Source organism: Ambystoma mexicanum, chromosome 11 (assembly GCF_040938575.1).
Source record: "Ambystoma mexicanum isolate Mex_15411 chromosome 11, UKY_AmexF1_1, whole genome shotgun sequence".
NCBI lineage: Eukaryota > Metazoa > Chordata > Amphibia > Caudata > Ambystomatidae > Ambystoma > Ambystoma mexicanum.
Window position 1 is genome coordinate 93902003 of NC_090934.1, and position 23502 is coordinate 93925504.

General features: G+C 46.1%; 1 protein-coding gene across 1 annotated transcript in view; it reads left to right on the forward strand.

Annotated features, from left to right (window-relative positions):
* LOC138503100 (protein argonaute-3) overlaps nucleotides 1-22590 on the forward strand; it is a 2065845-nt gene extending 2043255 nt beyond the window's left edge. Inside the window, exon 19 of the mRNA XM_069622607.1 lies at nucleotides 20979-22590. Within this exon, the coding sequence (XP_069478708.1) occupies nucleotides 20979-21087 (109 nt within the window). The 3' untranslated portion in view covers nucleotides 21088-22590. The remainder of the gene's footprint in view (nucleotides 1-20978) is intronic.
* Nucleotides 22591-23502: the final 912 nt, after the last annotated feature.

Genomic DNA, 23502 nt, shown 5'->3' on the forward strand with positions numbered 1-23502 from the left:
ATCGGAAATCCCACAGAGTGGATACCCCTTTGGGAAATTCCCGCCAGAGGCAGCAACGGACTCTGTTTTTCTCCTGCTCCGCAGCCTCCTCCTTGGGTTCAGGTGGTAACACCACCGAAAAACCTGCCAAATGAGGGTTCTCTGCGCTTGCACGAGACCCCGGTGGGAGAACGCATTGCGTCTCATTGGGAGGCGTGGCAGACAATCACCGAGGACCGGTGGGTGTTGTCATTCGCTCTGGCGGGCTTCCGCTTACTCATACCCCGTACCCCACCCTTAAACCTCCTTTCCAGCAATCGGGGTCGTCCTCCCTAAAAGCCAAGGTTCAGAAACTGCTGGACCTCACAGCTGTGGAACCCGTTCCCCTAAGGGAGCGAGGGGAGGGCTTCTACTCCCGACTGTTTACGGTGCCCAAACCCAACCAGGCTGGCCTGCACACCATCCTAGACCTTTCCCAGTTCAGTCTTTTCCTACACCAGGAGAAATTCAAGATGATCACGCCCCGCCAGATAGGTCCTCTTTGCAGATGGGTGATTGGCTCAGCGTGGTGCACCTTCAGGATGCGTATATGCATATTCTGATCTGGAATCCACACAGGAGATATCTCTGTTTCTCTGTGGGAGATTAGCACTTCCTGTTTCGAGTGCTTCCTTTTGGCCTCAGCTCGGCGCTGCGTGTCTTTACGAAGAGGATGTCAGTGATTGCAGCCTATCTTCGTCTGCAGGGTATTCATGTGTATCTGTATTTGGATGACTGGCTCTTACGCAGCCCTTGCCTGTTGAAAGCCGCGTGCAATCTTCAGTCTCTCCTCCAGCTCCTGTTCCATCTCGGGCTGTCGGTGAACCGGCGGAAATCTTCCATGACGGTCTCTCAGGACTTGATTTTCCTGGGTTTTCGCTGGAACACGATCGACTGCAGAGATTACCTTACCAGGGACAAGAATGGTGGATCTGTTGGCCATGTGTCAGATGTTTGCGCAGTCGGAGAGCATGTCGGCCTTGTGGTTCCAGAGGCTTCTGGGCCTCATGGCCTTGTGTGTTTTGGCTCTACCTCTCGCTCGTCTCAAGATGAGGCGACTCAGATGGCTCTTCGGAGTTCTTGGCGTCAGGCTGTGGATCCGGACTCCAAGTTGATATTGATTCCAGCTTCCATGAGAGCGGACCTGGAGTGGTGGTCGTCTCTCAGCAACCTGTTGGTGGGTGCAGTATTTCAGGACTCAGCCCCGATGGTAACGGTCACAACGGACTCCTCCCTTCTGGGGTGGGGTGCGACGTTGGATCTTCTTCAGGTCTCGGACCTTTGGTCGCCTCAGAAGAAGTTCCTCCACATAAATCATCTGGAGCTTCTGGCGATTTTCCTAGCGCACAAGGCGTTCAGACCGATCATTGCCAACAAGGTGGTCCGTATCCGCATGGACAATGTGGTGTCAATGTTTTACATCAACAAGCAAGGGAGCACCAAGTCTCCCCCTCTCGTGGACCTGTCTATCTGTCCATCCAGATTTGGGAGTGGGTGGTTCGTCATGGTGTCTGGCTGGTAGCAGTACACATTCCGGGCCAGCTGAACATCACGGCAGATGCCCTCAGTTGGCAGACAATGGTCAGCTACGAGTGGGAACTGAAGGCGGAGATCCTCCCATGGATTTTCCTGCGTTGGGGCACTCCGGGGGTGGACCTCTTCGCAACAGCGGAACACAAGAAGCTTCCTCTGTATGCCTCCAGAAATGGTCTGGGAGCCTCCTCTCTGGGGGATGCGCTCAAGATTCCTTGGCACAACATGAGGGCCTACACTTTCCCGCCTCTAATTCATCGGACGATTTGCAAGCTGAAGAACACGGTGAACTGTTCTCTTCTGTTCATAGCCCCGTGGTGGCCGGCCAGGCTCTGGTTCTCAGAACTTCAACACCTGTCAGTGGGAGTCACCGGCAGCCTGATCGATGCACACAATCATCTTCACGAGGGGGGATCAACAGCTGTGGCACCCCTCCCCACAATCGTTCAGCTTGGCGGCATGGTGCCTGAGTTCAGGTCTTTAGAACATCTCAACCTGTCTACTGATAACATGCGCATTATTCAGGCAGCCAGGAAACCCTCGACTAGGTCTCAGTATAGAAGCAAATGGCTTAGATTCTGTTTTTGGTTCTTAGACAAACAGCTGGACCCAAGGGCTGCAACGATTGACACTGTGCTGTCCTTCGTATCCCACCTAGCAGAGTCGGGCATTCACGTTCTGTCATGCCGAACTTATTTTTCGGCGGTATCCGCCTACCTATCTACGGACCAATGCTTTTACTCCCTGTTTAATCCACTGGTTAAGAGACATTTCGCAGGTTTGATGCGCCTTTATACCTCGGTTCGCAAACCGCACCCCGCGTGGGTTCTGAATGTGGTCCTTGCAGCGTTGTACCATAAACCGTTCGAACCAATGGCACGGTGGACCTCAAACACCTTTCGTGGAAGATGTCTTTTTTGGTTGTCGTTCCTTCAGCAAGGCGTGTGAGTGAGCTCCAGGCTTTGTCGGTGGAGCATCCCTTCTTGGTTTTCCACAAGGCTAAGGTGGTCCTACGAGCAAACCCTTCTTTCCCGACGAAGGTGCGCTCTGATTTCCATCTGAACCAGTCAATCTCTGTGCCAGTCTTTTTTCCGAACCCTGCTTCAGAAGCGGAAAGGGTTCTGCGTTTTTTGGATGTTACAGGGCTCTTAAGTTCTATCTAGACAGAACATCCGAATTCAGGAGCACTTCTCAACTGTTGGTAACCTTTGGCAATCCACAAGGTAAACAGGCCTCTAAGGCGACTATCTCCAAATGGATCACTGCCATATTACAGAGCTTTACACTGTCCAAGGAATGCAGCCTCCTAAATGTATTCATGCACACCTGGTGGGCAAGGAAGCCGCAGTTGCCTTTCAAAAATATGTGCCCTGGGAGATCATCGCAAAGGCGGCTACTTGGGCCTCCCCATCGGCCTTTTGTAAACAACATTGTCTAGACCTGAGCTCCAGATCTGATGCTCAGTTTGGCCAAGCTGTGCTGAAGAACCTTTTTCAGTAAGGGGTTTTCCATCCACCTGTAGTTCCTGTGAGGAGTGCTTGGGAATGTCCCATAAGTATGGAAGAAAGGGACGGGACGTAGCAGTATAACCAGGTTACTCACCGTAGTGACCACCTTACTCCTAGTCCATGGTCCCCGTTCCTCCATACGCCCGCCGTCCCCTCTAATAAGGTTCCTCTGTTATTGCTTAAAGGTCTCTGACCAGGCGATAGAAAAGGACTGATGGGCAGGGCCAAGATGGGCAGGGTTACGGCCACGTGCTGTACCCCACGTAGAAAGAGAGGAAGGACTAAAAAATGTTTGCTTTTACAAAGTGCTCCGGTCCCGTCCCACAGAATGGAGGAATGTCCCATAAGTATGGAGGAAAGGGGACTATGGACTAGGAGTAAGGTGGTCACTACAGTGAGTAACCTGGTTAAAATACACACAAAAATTGCACGCAGAGGGCGATAAACCGGGTAGACTACTCGCCTGGCTAACTTAAAGAGGGGCACAGAGAGACCCGATTGGTGCAACACGAAACCGGGAGGCGAGATCATTAGGACCCAAAAAGGAATCCACCAAGTTTTTTCCCATTTCTATTAAGAACTGACCTGAGTATGGAGGATAGGGAAGTATCCAAGGCCTTGACTCAAATCGAATTACCAAAACTGGCTGAAGAACAGGCAGCTGCCCTCAAAGCCCCACTAACAATAGAGGAACTAGAAACATAAATAGCAGACCTCCCAACGGCCAAGAGCCCAGGCCCAAACACACTTCCGGGGGAGTACTACAAAAAATACAGAGCAACAATAGCACCCAGACTCCTGTAAAGTCTATGAGGAAGCATACGAAAAGGGCCTCCTACTCGACACCATGAGACAGTCACTAATTATATTGATCCTAAAGCCAGGGAATCCACCCCATGACTGTGAATCTTACAGACCCCTTTCAATGATCAACCAAGACAGCAAAATCCTGCGGCAGCCCTAGCCAACAGACTGAAACAGGTCATACACACAGACCAAACTGGATATGTCCCGGCCACAAAACGACATGGAATCTAAGGAGACTCCACCAAGTTATAAACCAGACCAACCATAGGCCAAAAGACTGCGCAATAGCTTCCCTGGATGCAGTGCCGTCCTTTGATTCAGTGAGCTGGAACTGGCTATTACACGTGCTGGCACACTTTGGGACGGGCCCAAGCTTCCTGAAATGTATCAAGTTGATTTACACGAAACCTATGGCTAGGGTTAAAACAAGCAGAGAAATCTCGGCAGAATGGGAAATACAAAAAGGTACGAAGCAGGGCTGGCCACTGTCGCCGATGCTCTACATCCTAGCTCTGGAGCCGCTGGACGCTTTCCTCAGGAAGGAGTATGTAGATGCAGGGATAAGTATAGATAACACCACCCACCTAATCTCGCTTTACATAGATGACATGCTCCTATACGTAAACCAGAAGAAAACCTGCCACACTTGTTAGACGTCATAGCAGAATTCGCGACACTATTGGGCATAATCGTCAATAGATATAAATCCTGCTTGTTCCCTCTGGCATCACTTAAAGAGCGCACATTAGAGCAGTTACCTGAATTGGGCTTAAAATGGACGAGGGCTTCTTTCTGCTACCTGGGGATCAACATACATGATGATCCCGCAGAGCCGCATTGAAACACACTAGTGGCGCACCAGAGTGTTAAAACTTCCATGACCTTCTGGAAGACGTTGCCCCTCGGGATGCCGGACAGGGTTGTACTGTTGAAAATGATAGTGCTCCCACGTCTATATCATTTCACCAACATACCCTACAACATACCCAAAACATTCTTTAGACAACTGAACACTACCATAAGGGAATTCCTGTGGGGAGGATCCAGGAACAAAGTTGCTTTAGGCACACTACAAAAAGACTACGACCAAGGTGGGATCAAACTACTGCATTTCAAACTGTACTACCTGGCGGGGCAAATGCAGTTTGTAGCAAACTGGTTGAGCGACGAGCCCTCTCTAGACACACTACGTCTACAACCCACACTGCGCCACTGCTATTTAAAAGAGATCATATGGATGGGAGTAACTCTGCACCGGAACCCCACCCCCTACTCCTCTCACTACGCCTACCTCTATGGAAAAGGGCATTTAAGATCCTGAAGACCCCGGACCCATGCTCCACATACATCCCCTAGCGGGACTCATTGATCGCCAAACGGAAATGTTTGGTGCCTACAGAAAGCACTGGGAAGCGAAAGAAATAGCGCTAGTAGGGGACCTGCTGAAGGAAGGACAGTGGCTTGAATTCCACAGCCTAATGGAAGAAAATGATATAGACAAGGGGCAATTTCTGCTGTACATAAACATGGTGGAGACAATAAATAGAAGATGGCAGAACTCAAAACAGGAGAGGGAACAAATGCGGTGCTCGACGCATGGTTCGACATAGCGGAAGGAGGAAACAGTGTCCAGATTATACTAATTGCTACTGCACAACCACAACACAGCACATCACCTGCATGCAGAAAATGGGAAAATGAACTGGGGAGAACACTGACAAAGCATTGAAGGAAGGCCTTACGGTATATTCAAAAAGTCTCCAGAAACGCCAGATTACAACTAACACAATTATATGTAACGCATAGAGCATATCTAACTCCGAGCAGGCTATCGAAAATTTGAAGCAAGACAAGAAAGGCATGTCCGAGTTGTGACATGGAGGATGCAAGCATACTGCACATGTTTTGGTCCTGCTCGCGGATAGTGGGATTCTCGGAAGAGATCACAACAAGAGCAGCCACAGGCAGAGTCCATATGCACGCCTGGCCGCCGGAATCCTATCTGTTGGGACTATACCCAAGAAGCAAAAGATAGATAGCACACATAGCAAAAATGAAGGACTTAATGTGTATCATGGCTAAACGCAGAATTGCGATAGCCTGGCAATCAAGAGGTCCCTGGAATCGAAACATGGTGGATAGACTTGAAGATATGGTCACTAACAGAAACGGCAGTATGGCACAGGGCACTACAAAGAGGGATGCACAAAAGGAGGGAAAGGATTGACGCATGCAACACATTGGTACAAACAATGTTGCGCCCCCTATCCCCACGGCAGACCTCGACCCGAAAAGCCTCAATGAATAAACAACGCATAAGCACATTCCACTAGGCAAAATGTTGAGGCAAAATGCCCCCCCCCCCCCCGCCCATCAATGGCTGAGATTGAAGAATAGAAGCTGATGCCCGACTCACATATACTACAGTAAGCGTGGAAAGCGCAATGCTCCGAGACTCTTTAAGATGCTGCAGAATGCACCCACCTATAGCATTCATGGTTGTATTATGTTGGTTGTACAGTTATTTTTTTTAAAAAACAAAGTATTTAAAAAAAAGTAGGGTTGTCGACACCGCAGTCTTTTTCTTACAGAAATCCTCGGATACAGACAGTGTAAACTTCTGAGCAATGGGTACTTGTCAGGGTGGCAGGGAAGCATAAGAACAGCCTTGGGAATGTTGGCAAAGGGCACAATGGGGGGTTCGGACAAATCCCGACCTTATGGGCAAGCAAGTAACTAGAAGGATCCGTGGTTGAAGGCGAGGCCGCTTGGAATGTAGTTGGACACCTTGTAGGTGAGGGGCGATCATAGTGTTCCAATGTTCTAAGAGATCGTAGCAGAATGCTGGCTTGCATGGAGTGATACGAGACCGGGTTATGGGCGGGAATGTGAGGTTTTTGTGCAAATTGTGTCCATGATGGTATGAAAAGATAAACTCGCTACCGTGACCGATGCAGGATGGTAACGGGTATGGCCCACTGCGCAAACCGGCGACAACCTAGCTCACCAAACGCGCTGCCGACGTTTTAAAGCGGGTGGTGCTGGCATGAAATGTAGTTCCTTAGGACTACTGTTGTGTCCAGTGCTCGCAGGCAGCTCTGGCCGAGAGACCAATCTGCACAGTAAGTAATGGTGCGAAGAAAGACAACAGAAGCAACATCACTGAGCTTGTGAGGGCCCGGTCATTCAAATCTAGCAATGGCCGTACTGTGAAAATGCAAAAGTTGGATTGTGATCTCAAAGTAAAATGCAGTCCTTACTACATGGGAATTGAGAAGTCTCTCTCTCTCTCTCTCTCTCTCTCTCTCTCTCTCTCTCTCTCTCTCTCTCTCTCCCCTTTTTCTCTCTTTCACTGCACAGCACGTAATGCCGGGAAGAAAGACAAACAGAAGCAATGAGGTATGAGGGCCCGGTCATTCAGATCTAGCAATGCCCGTACAGTGAAAATACAAAGGGTGGATGGAGGTCTCATAGTACAATGCAGTCCTTACTGCTTGGCAATTGAGAAGAGACAAAGTAAGTAAATAGGCAGTATCAGAATTTCTCAATTCACTTATCCTTTAGTTTCGTTGAGGCTGGGAAACCCCTCAAAGTGATAGGGTGAGAGAGGTCTTTCTCTAACTCTCTTTTTTTTCTAATAATTTTAATAAAAGTCCATAGCAACATCCAGAAGGACCCCTGTGCCCGGGTCTTGCTCCTGATTCTTTACACCCTTTCCTTGTAAAGCAGATGACTGTTTGATGTACAGTTATGTATTGTGAAGCCAGTTTCGGGCCGAATGTTGCAGCTTTGATGAAATGGTGTTTGAGTCTTCTGAGTGTTTACGTTTAGTCCTTTCCCTCTTTGCACAGAGGAGTCTGGTTGTGAATGACCTTTTGTGTCGCAAATGTTTCTCTGAGCCCCGGTGCCAATTGGCAGACATCTTGAGCAAGCATGTTGTTCAGGAACATGAGTGGAAGTAAACATTAATCTTCAACAGCTGGAGCAGACAGACTTATTTGCAACATGCAGAAATGTCAAATGCCCCAATTTCTCATCCAGGTTCCCAGGAGTCAAATTTCCAGGCATCTCACTGTGGATGACAGGGTCAAGGAAATTCGTATATGCTTCCCTGCTGCCCTTACAGGATAGTCCAAGCGAAACTCCTTGTATTCCTCATTGCTCACACATTGGCATGGCAAGGGTGGTATACCCACCTATACATTGCACTGGAACTAGAGTTTGGTAAATAACTTCCCGAAATATTGTATGGGACATAATCTGTGAAGCAAGGTAAACGAATACAAGATTCTGCTACTTTAACGTGGAAGAGATGTGTTATGTGGAAGAGATGTGTTATTTGGGACACCTCACATCAACACAATTGAATGTTTACAAGCAGAGATTATCAGTTACATTCTTCATTTGCTGAGCTCGGGGAAAGTCTGTAATTCCCTCAAAGTTAATTTAGCTGTGCTGGCAGCATACACAACCTCCCAACACAACGAAAGTGCATGTTGTGAAAGCTTTTATTGAAGGGGTTAAACGTGTATATGTCCATAGGTTGTGGCACCTAGGTAAGAGTTGGGTACGCAGGTGTAGCCTTAGGAAGCAACAGATCGCTATATACACAGTGAGGAGAGCAGAGAACTAACAATGGTGGAGGGGCATGTGAGGATTCAGGAATGAAACTAGGACACGGTGGGTTCATATTTTGGGCCATGGACGTTTATTAAACAAAAAGGTCCCTGCTCTAAGAGGTATTTTCCCTATCAAACCAAAATTAATGGTCGGTCCTTTGTCGGAATGTCCGAAACAACCAGTCCTGTATCCAATAGTCCTATTTTGACCCTCACATTCTAAAATCGACTCTAAAGTGAAAGGGAATTGTCTCTGGCCTTAAAGCGTTCAAAAGAAGAAATATTCCAACACAAACGTTCTAAGTAAATATGATTCACAGTTCAAAAGCGGGGGCCCACTTCCCCTGGATTTCTCTTCACTCAGTAGCAGTTCCTTGGGTTTCATTGAGTCAACAATTAGTATACACAGTAACTGGGTCAACAGTTTGAATTTTAGTGGAGTGCCTGGTGTACTTTTCTGCCAGGCTTCTTCGTCTGGATATGTTTCATTTACACGCCTTGTTTATCTCTTGTTTTATCTTTGTCAGGAATCTCTCATGTAATCTTCTTCAATATATATTTCATCTTGATCTTGCCTGGCGCACACTCTTGCCGGGGTTTATCTTAAAGATAAATACTTCTGACTTGTTCTCACAAACTTGTGACTTGAAATTGCCTGGTATTCTTCCCTGCCCAGATTTTCTTTACTTGCAAAACATGTATTCACTTTAGTTGGTTCTTTGCTTACAAAACACTTGTTCATATACTTGTATTTTAACATTCCTAGTATACTCCTCTGCCAGGACTTTCCACGTGTGCAGTATGCACACCTGCAAACTTGACAGTTTCTTTGTGTTCTATTATTTTGCTTCTTTAAGACATATGGCAGCCTTTGCTTTGTTTTATTTTGATACCATCGTCGGTATGCCACAATGTCCCTTCTGCCTTTGGCCGGACTCACCGTATTTCTTTAGTGGGAATTGGCTTTTGCGCAATGTACCAGCAGCTGCCTTTATGGTTCGCATTCTCGCTATCACTGCCCGCTGGGAAGCCGCTTCTCCTGCTGGGGTGTTCCCTCAGTTCACTGGTTTCAGTGGTCTGCCTCTCTTGGTTCCTTTCAACAGCCGGTCGGATCCACGGACCTCGCTTATCCCTGGCAGCTTCTCAATGAGCACTGAGCAGCCATTAGTGCTCTGGACAGACTCTGCTAATCAGCTTATTCCCCTGTTTAAATGTCCCACCTGCAAACATGCGCTCACAACAACTAGATTGTGGCGTGTGTTCCCTGTATTTCGTGATCTTCATTACTCGGCTCCTCCTCATGCCAGTATATCCAGCATTAGAAAAAGGAAAGTCAGTATGTGAAAACTTACAAACCGAGTCTCAGGTAGTGTCTTTAGTAGGGTTTAAGGGAGAATGAACAGAACTATAACAACATGCCATTAAGGCATGAGGAATGGAAGGGACATCTTTAAAAGGAAAAAGGGGAATACCATGTATCGGCCAATGATGCCGTGAGACTCCCTCGTGAGTTGCCTCCCCCATGTGATCCTCCTTCACGTAGCCACCCCCTAGGGTCAGTATCTGCTTGTGGCTACCATTCCCTGGCCACATGGGAGGAAGTCGCCCCCTGGAAAGTCGTGATGACACAATCATATTTATCACAAGCATGACAGGCAATTTAGCAGCAAGGGACCTACAATCAACAAGGGGAGGAAAAGAGGAAGACTATCACAGTCTCAGTTTACATGGGATTAGCGGGTGTATGGACTAAGGTGCCAAAGAGGAGCTATTCCTTGATGTGGAGGGTCTTGAGCTCCTTCCTAAAGTATAAAAGCAAAGGGGTGAGTCTTGTGTTTATGCTGAGGAGGTTCCTTAGTAGACCGAGAAGGGCGCTCTTATGGTTCTTTCCATTTTCGACCTGTGGAATTAGTCTGCTCATATCTTTTATTTCTGGTGGTTCTCAGGCCTCTGTAGACGCTGAGCTTCAGGGCCAGGTAGCTTGGGGACTTGAGGGAGACAGCCTTGTAGATGATTCAGCAGGATTTGAAGGGGCTACGTGCTTGCAGCAAGAGCAATTTCAGTTTGATGAGGGTCTGGGTGATGTGGTCACATTTGCGGAGTGCTTTGATGATTTGTGCTGTAAACATGTAGGACTCGGGCGTCTCAAGGTGATCACTGGAAGACCTTCCAGAAGGGCATTGCCATCATCCAGGTGGGAGAGGACAGCTAATCAGAGGTTGTTTACTGGGATCAAGGGCTTCATTATCCACAGGAGGGGCAGTTGGTACCAATCAATCTGTGTCTTTATTGCTGTGTGCTACTTTAAGGAGAGTTGTCTGTTGCTGTAGAACCCAAGGGACTTGGCACTTGTGGTCAGATGGGGTGTAAAGCGTTTGATGGTTGATAGAGGAGAGCAGGATCTGGATGTCATGGTGTTCTGTGTAATACGCATAACATTCCTCATCTACAAGGTGGCATTTTTAGTCACCATCACATCTATATGTGATGTTGGTGAACTCTAAGCTGTCCGGAAGAATAAAAAGATCTCGGAACACATCCCCAGTTTTCACACAAATTCATTTCTATGTTTCATGTCAATCCACTGAACTCCCAGCTTTATTCCAAGATGCAAATACAAGTGGTGAAAAAGCGCTACATATTTTTGATGTGTGATGTTCACAGAGCAGTCATGTATTTCATGGACAGAACAAAGCCATTCTGCAAGACCAGCCTGGTTGCTCACTGGTTGCTCACAGCAGGACAGGAGAGGTGCCAAGTCACCAAGACAAGCATTGGATTATGCATTGCATATGCATTGCAATTAGGAATGCTACAAATACGATTTCTGTTGACGCATATATGCAACACTAATGCTTAGACTTGCAAGTGTGATAAGCAATTTTAAGATGTATTTTTCTGCTGTGCTGTCTGCTCACACCCCAACTTAGTGTTAGAGCTTGCTAGCCTATGCATAGCATTTGAGTTTTAACAGTCACACACCTCGGAAGACACACGTTACCCAGTAGAAGCCTTTCGAAGGGATTGTGTCCTCCGACGTATTCCTTATCTTTGATGTTATCCATTCCAGCTTGCTGGCCTCCGAAACCTTTTTCAGTAGAGGGCGCTGGCTTCGACGTCCCTCGAGTCGGTGTCCCTCGACAGCCTCCGTATCGGTGCCGACTGTCACAGTTTCCCCCTTCTCACCTGAGACCGATCCTTGCTGGACTCCGTGGGCTGTGTCTTCTTAGCGGACAGACCTGGACTTGAATAAGGCTGAGCGAGTCTCTTCCGACTCCAGCGTGCGTTTAAGATTCCGGGATGCAGCAATCCGGGGATCCGGGAAACGAAGAAGACGTGCTGATGGCGCACGAGTCCAGGAAGCAAGAGGAAAAGGGGCAAGGAATAGAAGTAGAAAAGCTAGGAACCAGGAAAGCAATACTGCGAACTACGGAGCACACGTCTGATCGCTACTTGGCAATAGCATTGAGACGCGTGGAGACGCGGGGGTGCGGTCTATTAGTAGAATACGTTACTTCCAACGTATAGACCGCGGAAGGCGTGTCACGCTGGACGGCCATGTTGGGAGTGTCAGGGAATGCAAGGCCCGTTGCGATAAGGACCAGGAAGACCAAAAGGGGTGCGTCCTGTGGGTCATGACAGCCAACGTCATCATGAGTATAAATAGACTCGAGCAGCGTCCGTTGCTCAGTTCTGTTTTTCCGCGCTTTGTGAGCCTGGGAAATATAACGCTCGGTTCCTTTCTTCAGAAAAACCTTCCTATTCTTCGAAGATTATTACCTTTACACAATGGCTTCTTCATCCAAACCATCGACTCCACGGTCCGGTTTCAAGAAATGTTGTGACTGTGGGAAGAACATGTCTTTAATGGATCCTCAAAGGATCTGTTTGTGGTGCCTGGGATCGGAGCATCACTGTTCGGAATTTGAGGACTGTATGTCCATGACGGCGAAAGCCTTGAAGGAGCATAAGGGGAAGTTAGAAAGAGGTAAGGACTTTAAAACTTCTACTCCCTCGAAAGTTTCTTTGGCTGAGTCGAGACATTAGTCTCCTCGTCGACAAAAGCAACATTCCCGTTCAAGATCTCAAAGCGGTTCTCATCAGTCTTCGAGATCAAAACACTCTAAGAAGAGGCGTCGAGGATCTCCCTCTTCTTCCTCTACTTCCCCAGAAAGGGTCACCTGCCCCACGAAACACAGCTCTCCGGCTAAGTGGGAGGAATACCGTATAAAAATGCTTAGCGTCTTCGAAAAAGCGGCCTTGACCCCCTCAGAGACGTCTAAAGGTGATACCCTGGGTGAAAGACCCAAAAAATCAAAACGCTGCGAGTCGTTGAACCCGGCGAGAGAAAGTACTCGAGAGGGTCATGAACCCTCTAGTAAAAGCAATAAGACCGCGTCATCGACGCCGCCGTCGAAAATTCCTTCTACTCGCAAATCTGCATCATCGACGCCTTTGACGAAGGACCCTTCGACGCATAAATCGGTTTCTTCGACGCCACTGTTGACCCTGACAAACCTACAACTGCTACTACGTCACGGGCAGTAGAGGTGTCGAAAGCCCCGACCATAACTTCGAGGGTGCCATCGACAATCTTGACGATGCCGATCCTCTCGAGTGCATCGAGGTCTTTTCAAACTTTTTCGATGCCTTTTTGTGAAGTGTCGAAGCCTACGACTTCCACGTCGACAACCTCAACGTTTTCTCAGGCAGTGACAATGAATTTGGCTCCTTCTTCTCTAGAAATGGGTGTTAAACGATATCCTAGGTCTGACTACTTTAGAGCCTTGTCCTCTATATATGAGGAAGGGGAGGACTCCGACACTGAGAGACCCTTTGGTCTGCAAATGACTACAATACCCATGCCAGAGGAGTTAATCTCTGAGGAGAACAGGTTAAAAGACCTTCAAGAGTCTCTACATGAGGCAAGTGGTTTAGATACTTTTCCAGAAGTAGAGTTTGCTAAACCAGACCCTGGAGAGCATGCTGAGACTCCTTATAGGATTCTGATGCCCAGAATAATTGAATTAATTGGGTGGACTACACCTACACCTTCTCTTCAGCAGGATGACCTTACTGATATTTTAGATAAAGGTCCACTGGAGGATCCTGTTATTCCTTTTCATACTCTTCTGTAAAGAAAAATATCTGCTAATTGGGAAACTCCTGAAGTTATCCCTGCAGTAAATAAAAAACGTTCTGCTAAATGCAGAGTATCAGCTTCAGATCCTGAATATCTGAGCAAGCATCCAACTCCAGAGAGTTTAGTTGTACAGGCAGCGACTTCATCTAACAGTAAGTCGGCATACCCTACTATTTCACAGGACAGAGATGATAAAAGATTTAATGCCATGTCAAAAAAGTATTTTCGGCATGTAGTATGGTGCTTAAGTCTATCAACGCCACTTGCACGCTAGCAAGATTCAGCCATACACTTTGGGAGTGTGCTTCATCTGCGGCTGACTGTCTCTCAGAAGGAGAAGAACGGGATGCATTCTTAAACATCATCAGGGATGGAAAGGATGCAATGTGCGAGTCCCTCCAAACAGGCATTGATTCTGTTGACAGCATCAGCAGGGCCATGGCGGTAAGTACCACAATCTGCAGATTTGCGTGGTTACGGAAGTCTGGTTTTGCTCAAGATGTACAAGCCAGACTTCTGAACATGCCCTTTGACGGCACTTCTCTATTTGGAAAGAAGGCTGATGACAGCCTGGAGAGATTACAAACATCCAAGGCAGCAGCGAAATCCCTTGGGGCTGCAATCCGGCAGACTCCAAATCGCCCCTCAGGAGCCTCCTGGAGGGGTAGGTCCTTTCACCTTTACTCCGCATTCGGAAAAGGCAGAGGACAGCCAGCTCAAAGGGGCGAGAAACGATTCACCCGTGGTGGGTGGGTCAAAGGTACAAAAGCTGCAGCAGCAGGTGCTGCTTTACCCTCGGCATCTGCGTCAGCCGCTTCTAAACCCCTCTGAGGTCTCCCCTCACAAGACACCAGTAAGGGGCAGGTTAACTCAACATCTGGTAGAATGGCAGGCTATTACGTCAGATGCTTGGGCATAGGAGACAGTTGCCCAAGGTTACTGCCTGCCCTTCCTACACACTCCTCAGAGTCATCCACCTGGGAACAACTCTTTGAAGCTTCCAGACCTGCTCCTTATGCAGGAGATTTTAGACCTGCTAGAGAAGGGTGCCATAGAACCAGTACCCGTAGCGGAGAGGAACAAGGGTTGGTATTCCCCCTACTTCCTAGTACGAAAGAAGGACGGAGGACTGAGACCCATCTTGGACTTGCGAGAATTAAACAAATTCCTCAGAAAAGACAAGTTCAAGATGGTAACCCTTTCTCAGATCCTTCAGGCCCTCCAGCTTCAGGACTGGTTGGTATCTCTAGACCTTCAGGATGCTTATTTCCATGTGCCAATCCATCTCAAACACAGGAAATAACTGAGGTTCGCAATTGGCAACTCTCACTATCAATTTCAAGTTCTGCCATTTGGGCTGACCTCCGCCCGAGGGTCTTGACCAAGCTAATGTCGGTGGTGGCTGCAAGTCTAAGGAGGGAAGGGATCCATGTCTACCCCTACCTGGACGACTGGTTGATCAGAGCAGTATCTCCGGAAAAAGCTCAGATCCATCTAGATTATGTCTGCCACTTCCTTCACAGGTTGGGCTTCTCCCTCCACTTAAAGAAGTCACAGATTATACCATCACAGAGACTCCAGTTCATTGGAGCTGTCCTGGACACTTCCCTGGGAAAAGCCTTGCCACCAGAGGTGAGGGCTCAAGATATTCTACAGAAGGTCACCAAGTTTCAAAATGCTCAACGTCTAGCAGCCTTCGACTTTTTGAGGTTGCTCGGCCTAATGGCATCCTGCATCTTCCTAGTGCCAGAGGCTCGCCTGAGAATGAGATCCTTCCAATGGGCACTGAGAACCCAGTGGTCGCAATTCTCAGGAAGAATGTCAGATCTCCTATAAGTCCCGGACAGAGTAGCTCGAGACCTTCAGTGGTGGGCCTGTCGGGCGAACATCTTGAAAGGCGAACAGATTTGGCAACCATGGCCGGACATAACAGTAGTCACGGATGCCTCACCGACGGGGTGGGGAGCCCATGCCAACGACTTAACAATCAGCGGTCGTTGGTCTCCATCGGAGTCCAGACTACACATCACCCTGTTGGAGCTGAGAGCGATTAGACTAGCGCTGAAAGCTTTTCTGCCATCAGTACAGGGAAAGAATGTCCTGATAATGATGGACGACACAGTGGCAATACACTACCTCAACAAAAGAGGAGGCGTAGGGTCACTGTCACTGTGCAGAGAGGCAAAGCAGCTCTGGTTTTGGGCAATTCAAGAAGGAATCTCTCTATCGGCAGTTCACCTAGCCGGAGAGAAGAATTTGACCGCGGACACTCTGAGCAGGCAGAGCACAGTCTTCCACGTTTCCTCCAGTCCCCGTCATTCCTCAAATGATCAGGAGGTTGAGAAGATTCCGGAAAGCCATGATCCTAATTGCCCCGGATACGGCCAGAAGAACGTGGTACCCGGACCTTCTAGACATGTCTATCTGTCCTCCGATTTGTCTTCTGCAAAAAGAGAATCTTCTCTCGCAGAAGGGGGGTTAGGTTCTCCATCCAGACATCAGAACCCTCAACCTTCACGCTTGGTTTCTGAAAGGTTGAGATACAAGGATTGGGATCTCCCGGATGACGTCATGGAGGTGTTGCTTTCAGCTAGAAGGCCAGCAACAAAGACTTTATACCGCTGCCGTTGGAACACATTTTGCAGCTGGTGTAGAGAAAAGAATATTGAACCCTTTTCATGTAATACACCGATGGTGTTATCTTTCTTGCTTTACTCAGCAAATTCAGGTCTCCAAATTGGTACGATCAAAGGCTACCTCGCAGCACTGTCTATCTTCAAGCATACTGCCGAGGAGCCTTCATATTTCCAACTACCCGTAGTAATCCAATTTCTGAAAGGATTAACAAATGTCTATCCACCAAAACCTTTTCAGGTTCCTTTGTGGGACCTAAATCTAGTTTTAAAGTTTCTGATGGGCACTCCTTTTGAACCACTTAATTCTTGTTCACTAAAGTTTCTCACTCTTAAAACAGTCTTTCTAGTGGCCTTAACTTCTGCTAGAAGAGTGAGCGAATTACAAGCACTATCTTGCAAACCTCCTCATACAATCTTTCATAAAGACAACGTTGTCTTACAAGTGAAGCCCAATTTTCTCCCAAATGTTGTCTCTGAATTCCACATTTCTCAGAAAATAACCTTACCTTCGTTCTATCCTCCTCCCCATCCAGGGAAAGAGTGTCAGGCTGAGAGAATTCCTGTGTCCGCGGAAGCTGCTGAACCCCCGAAAATCCCCCTGAAATGTAATACTCAGAACCAGATTAAATTTAGCTCTGTTAACTACACCCCAAAGGGAAAGGGGGAAGTGGATAACATAAAAAAACACCAGGCTGGCGACGTCAAGACTAGCTGATGCTGAACCTGCAGTGACTACATAAACACAGATTCTCATATTACTTAACATGTAGGTTTAAAGACTCTATATCCTTAACTAAAATGTAAAGAATCATACCTGGTTCTTCTCCTAAAGTATCTTAGAGAAGGTTGAAGAAATTGCTGAAAATATCTTTTTACCTCTTTTCTTGAGTCTCTTGAAATAGACAGCAACTCCTTTGTATTAAGCAACTATAAGAGCCTTGACCTTTGCCTTTTAAACTGTATATAGTTCCAGTAACGATAGGCTTTAATGAATGCTGTTCTTCATTCTTTTCACTTGAGTTTTAAAACAAGCACATGCGATATAAAGTACGTTGTTTCCTGAAGAACGTGCACAACCTCGAAAGAAAACACGCAAATAACAGTTCTGCACACGCGTGCCTTAGAAAGTATGTGGATTTATTGAACACGCACACACGACCAAAAAACACAGAAACGTTTACCGCGCACATGTGCTAAAAAACACATGTGCTGAAGAACACACGCGCTGAAGAACACCCGTAGAAAATATTCGACTGGCACACGCGCTGAAGAATACACATGCTGAAAAGCACACACGCTGAAGAGCACTCGTAGCAATATTTGACGCGCACACGTGCTGAAGAATTCAAGCGCTGAAGAGCACATGCGCTGAAGAACACACGTAGCAGTCTTTCGTCGCGCACACACATTAAAGAATTCACGCGCTGAAGAGCACACGCACTGAAGAGCACGCGTAGCACTTTTTTGTCGCACACACGCAACAGTAACTCCACGCGCACCAGTTGAAGAGATCGTGCACTCGCAGGAATCCAATCGTATGTGAGGAGGTAAACACATCACACGTGCTAAATACGTAGCGCTCACTAGTCAAACCTTGCACAAATTAAAGTCAAAATTCACGCTCCCTTTACAAAGTTCGACATAACAATTCAAAGCTTGAAATTACTTTTTCTTTCTTAAAATGACTCAAAGAAAACTCTGAGCAACAGATTTACATATCCAAATGAAAGTCACTTATCTTTAGAATGGTTTTTAAAGAACTTCAGAAACTCTCCTGTCAACCTGGATACGTCGCCTGAAAACCCCCAAAAGAGTAGCTGCTCAACTGCAAAGGACCTGGAAGTTGAAATCCACAAGGCCCAAGACTTCGGCAGGAGCAGCTACAAACACGTCCTCTCATCTGGGGCTACGACGATGAAAGGCAGAGAGTGACAGTTTAGAATGTTCATTGTTGTCCTGCTGTCCTCTCTAGCCAATCAAAGCTTCTATTGAGAAACTCCATCTTGCCTTGGGCCAGAACCAGGATTCTGTATTGAGAAGTTAAGGCCAAACCAACCAAAGCAGAAAACTTCCAACCCACACAAAACTAATCTACAGTCCTCAAATAAAGGGGAATGAATAAAGGAAACCTGACAAAGAGGAAGAGAGATTACACAGGCTGGATCCAAGGCGTGCCTTGAGTTTTTACATTAGCAGACTTGCTAGGATAAGGCAAGCAGACCAATTATTTGTAGGATATGCAGGGCACAAATTAGGATTGCCAATCACAAAACAGGCCATTTCAAGATGGATCATTTTAACCATTTTAGAATGCTACAAATTGGCAGGTAAAGAACCCCCTCAACATCTTAGGGCTCATTCAACCAGGAGTATCGCAGCCTCTTCGGCTCTCCAAAGAGGTGTCCCAATTAAAGATATATGTGCGGCTGCCACATGGTCGTCCGCACATACTTTAACCAAATTTTACAACCTAGATTCCTAGATTGGGAAAGTTGTGTTGCATTCTGTACATCTTTAAAGGGAAATATTTCATCTTTACTCCCACCTCCTCTTTATACTACTGTTATGGGAGTCTATCAAAGTTAAGGAATACATAAGAGGACACAATCCCTTCGAAGAACAAGTTACTTACCAAACTGGTAACGTTCTTTCAATTGGATGTTCCTCCGACGTATTCCGTATCGCCCTCCCATCCATCCCCGCAGTAAAACTTCCCTTGTAGTTGCAGCTTATGCTCCTTCAAGGTCACTAACCAATGAATTCAAAGCAAATCTGAACTTCAAAACGGAACTGAGCAACGGACGCTGAGCTGCGCGAGTCTATTTATACTCATGATGACGTCGGCACCGATACGGAGGCTGTCGAGGGACGTCGAAACGCAGCGCCCTCTACTGAAAAAAAAATCTGAGGCCAGCAAACTGGAAAGATAAGGAATACGTCGGAGGAACATCGCATCGAAAGAACGTTACCAGTTTGGAAAGTAACTTGTTCTTCTATGGCTTGTATCACACTGCAGTCACATGTGCTTACCTAGCCTCCCCACATGGCAGTTCCGGAACATACATCATATTCAGAATGTATAAGTCTACCACATACACATAGATTCATTGTGTCAGAAAAAAGAAGCAATATGAGGATGTTTCACACATGAAGCATCACAGGCAATTGCCCATGTGTGTAGGGTAACGTTGGTGCGACAGACAATCCTCTGATGAGGCCCTTTTCCTTTGGAAGTCATTAAATTGTTATACTCTGGACGAGCCACCACAGGGTGGAATATGCATACCATGTAACTATAGACATATAGAAGCCACATAAAGACTGCTACTGAGCAAGTAACATCTGTTGAATATACACATCCAAACAATGTATATATTTTATAGGGCAGCAACCGATACCCTATAGTTAATTAAATTCAATTTGCATTGACTTGTAGCAAAATTCTATTGCAGTGGGACAATTTGGGGGGGGCTGGAGAGTGTGTTTTGAGACAGATAGTTTTCTTCTTACTGCAGGAATCCCATGGGAATGACAGAGAGGGTCTGAAAAAAATGCCAGCTGATGAAAAGATCAGGGAGGATTTACAAAGTAGGAGGACCTAGAAAAGGAGGAGCGTTGAACACGGAGAGGGGCATTGGGGTTCGGAAGACATTTCAGTTTTCAAGTGTCTTCCAAGTACCACAGTAATCGGCAAATGCTGCGCTTTTGTGGGAATGAGAACCATGGTAATCCAAGGCAGAGGCGAGGTCACTGCAGTAGTGTTTCTGTGGGATTTCGCCTGGGAAACAGCTCCCGAAATGAAAGGAGGGGGGAAACAGAGAGGTCACGTTCCACTGGCTGCAGCCACTGGTAAATGCATATTCTTGTATTGTTGTAACATGGCCTTTGTCTGTGGCCCATGGCCTGTTGGATCTGGTAAATAGTGAGAGGGATATGGGCCAAGGCCATGTCCAGTCGGTGGCATGCGTTTTGTCTAATTGGTGCATTGTAGACAGTGGGTATGACCAAAAACTATAGACGGTGCGATCAGGTAATTTATTAGTGAAGCGGCTGTGTGTAATTTTGACTAAATGTTGCAACTTGAACATGGCCAAAGACCATGGCTGGTGTTGATCTGATTAGCTATTAGGTGGGGGGTATGGGTCTCGCCCAAAGGCCGGGGCCACTGGCTAGGACCAGTAGACACGTTTTTTTCTCCTAATTGTAACTTGGGCACGGCATAAGTCCGTGGTCACTGACTGACCGGTGGGATGTGTTTATTTACTAGGCGGGGGGATATGAGCCACAGCCTTGGGCCGGATCAGTGGGCTTCAGTATTTTTTACTCATTGGTGCAACATGAACCATGTCCACTGATTCATCGCAACAAAACCCATGACATTCGGCGGAAATGGGAAAGGACCCTCGACCCCTCCCCTCACCCCACATTGCCTGGCCCATAAGCGTGCGCTTATGATCACAGCATAAATCAACAATGAAATAAAAAATTACATCATCGGTGACACCTATTGGGATCACTTCACACACCTGCCGAATTTCCAAGGTTTCGTTGCAGTGCATCGGAGCATCATAACTACGATCCTTATTGCTGTTAGTAATCCTTATAATCCAAGCAGTCTGGACCTGCATGCAAAGAATTCCAGTACATTGTGTGGTTTGCAGTGAGCTTAATGGGCTTGGGATTGGCATGCCCTAACTCTGTCATTTTCTTTTAGCGCCGAAGGAAGTCACATTTCTGGGCAAAGTAATGGGCGAGACCCTCAGGCTCTTGCAAAGGCTGTACAGATTCACCAGGACACCTTACGCACAATGTACTTCGCCTGAAAGCAAATTGGCAGTAGAAACAAATATGGCCAAAAATGGATACTTGCTGAAAGGTAGAACTGTAAAGAACAACCCCAAGCCTCGTGCTGTGTATCTTTTTTGGTATGTTCAGAAGTGGACTTTGCAGGCATGCTTTATTGGCCACTCAGCTGGCAGGAAAGGACCGGAGTGGGATGTTTTCTTCAACAAAAAACAGAGCACTATTATGCAATATGAAACCAGCCAACTGCTTTTTGTGAAGTCTGCAGTACGACCATTATCGTTTGTAATTATTTTTCTCCTCCACGTAGTGTGATTCTTTATGCCTTTACCTCAAGTTGCTTGGGAAGCGCAACCGTCATTTCACTGATTATAAAAAATCAAATATGAAAAGTGAACTATGTGCTAAAAGCCTACACGAAAATCAAATGGATGGTTGGCAAAAGTGTGCAAAGAAAATTCAAAATAACCGTGTGCTTTTTATTTTTTTTAATCACTTTGGCTAAGGGAGTCTCTTTCCTAATGTCGTCCATACAACAGTTCATGTCATTGGCGCAACATCTATTTTTTTACTGTAGAGTACAGCTTAATGGCACCCTTGGTCCTACATCATGTTTGTACTGGTGTCCTCTTTTTTTTGTTTTTTTGCACACTTTATAGCTCTCCAATCCAAAAAGAGTTTAGCCAGCTGCTGCCTTGATATCCTCACAGCCCTGAGTCCCCAACTCGTGTTGTTGCCTCACCAGAGATGGTCACTTGTAGCCAATGATCAGCTGCTGCCTCCCAGCTTCCCCATAGCTCACCTCTGTGTTTACCAAGCTGCTGCTCAACCTATCAGAATCTTTTGTACCCTGTTGAGACCCTGCACAAATACTGGGCTCTTGACGAGATCTGATAGTATTTTGTACTGACGTACGAAAAACACTGGGATGACCCAAATATACTTCCCAGTGGCCAATGTTTCCTCGTCACTCTTGAGTTTGTCTCTTGTAAAATGTAGAAAATTCTGTTGATAGTAACTGTTTTTATATAGTTGTCTTGCTGCCCCTTACATCTTAATGTGATTTCATATGTATGTTTTGTGTTTTTTGAAGTTTAGTTTCCCTTTTTTATATTTATTAGATTAATAATTATGCTTTAATTTAAATATCGCAAGACATATTATGGGCAACATTTGGTTTTAAAATGAAATGTCATCATGTATTTTTTTTAACTGACAACGTTGTCGATCTGTTAGTGCAATAAGCGGTTTTACAGTGAATTGTGTCTGTTTAGCTGTTCCGAAGAAGTTGTACCACTAGTTTGTGGGAGAATGGGCACTTCCATAACTTTTAAATGATCAAGAAAGAAAGATATGTACTGAAATACTAAAGCCTTAATGTAGAAAGGAAATATTTTAAAGGAAACCATTTGTTTAAAATCGGTATATCACATTGCAACTAACCAATGATCAAGGATATTTTTCTCTTTGTACCCTTTTCTTGGAGTTTGTTGGGAGGTGTTCTTATATAAAAAAAAAAAGAGTTAAACCTCTGAGCTCGTGGCAACTGATGTCCTAATCATATGGCAGGCATTTCAAGTACTCGCAACATCATCGCTCTGCCTTTGGCTTGTGTATTAATGTTCACAAAGGTACACTCTACATTGTTTACGAGAAGAACTGCTAACAACATGTCTGATTATGTCCATAAATGTAATGAACTTGAAGGCCTGGATTTATACCTGAAAGAAGATATGCATTGGTCAGCTGTATAGCATCATGTTTACACCACTCACTGGAGATCCGCTAGGGGAATGCCACCATCTCATTGGAGAGTTTGGCAGCCCCTCCTGACGCTCTACATTAGAGTGAATCTCGTATTACACCATGCACGTTTTATTATGCCACTTGTTTAAAATGGTGAAACAGCGAGTGCATATAATTATAGCTAGTTTTGGGCTGAGTAGAAAAGTATGAGTTTATGGAAGCATATTCACACATATGGCATACATTTTAAACAGTTTACTGTTAATGTATGAATGGCACTGTTTTGTAAACCTTTCTCTGACAGGACTAAAGTCTTACCTGTGAATTCTCCAAATCACACAGGAATTATGCAATTCCTATCAACTAAAGGTTTCTCCAAATCGGAGGTCTAAAAAAATAATTTTAGATGTAATATTATGAAATACCTAACGAGTTACATATCTTAAGGTTCATTTATATCATCTCAAGGTTCAAGTGACTGCACACTATATGTATGACCGCAGTGGTTACTGGACCAATCCTTTTGATCTTGAAATATTTTTTTTTCATCGCAACACCCACATTGGCATTGTCACGCCATCATACAGTCACTCTTTGTATATCATTTTGTGTGTGTGTGTGTGTGTGTGTGTGCGAGAAACAAATAGATGGTTTGGGGATATAGGTAGGTGAGTGTGTGTGTGTTTGTG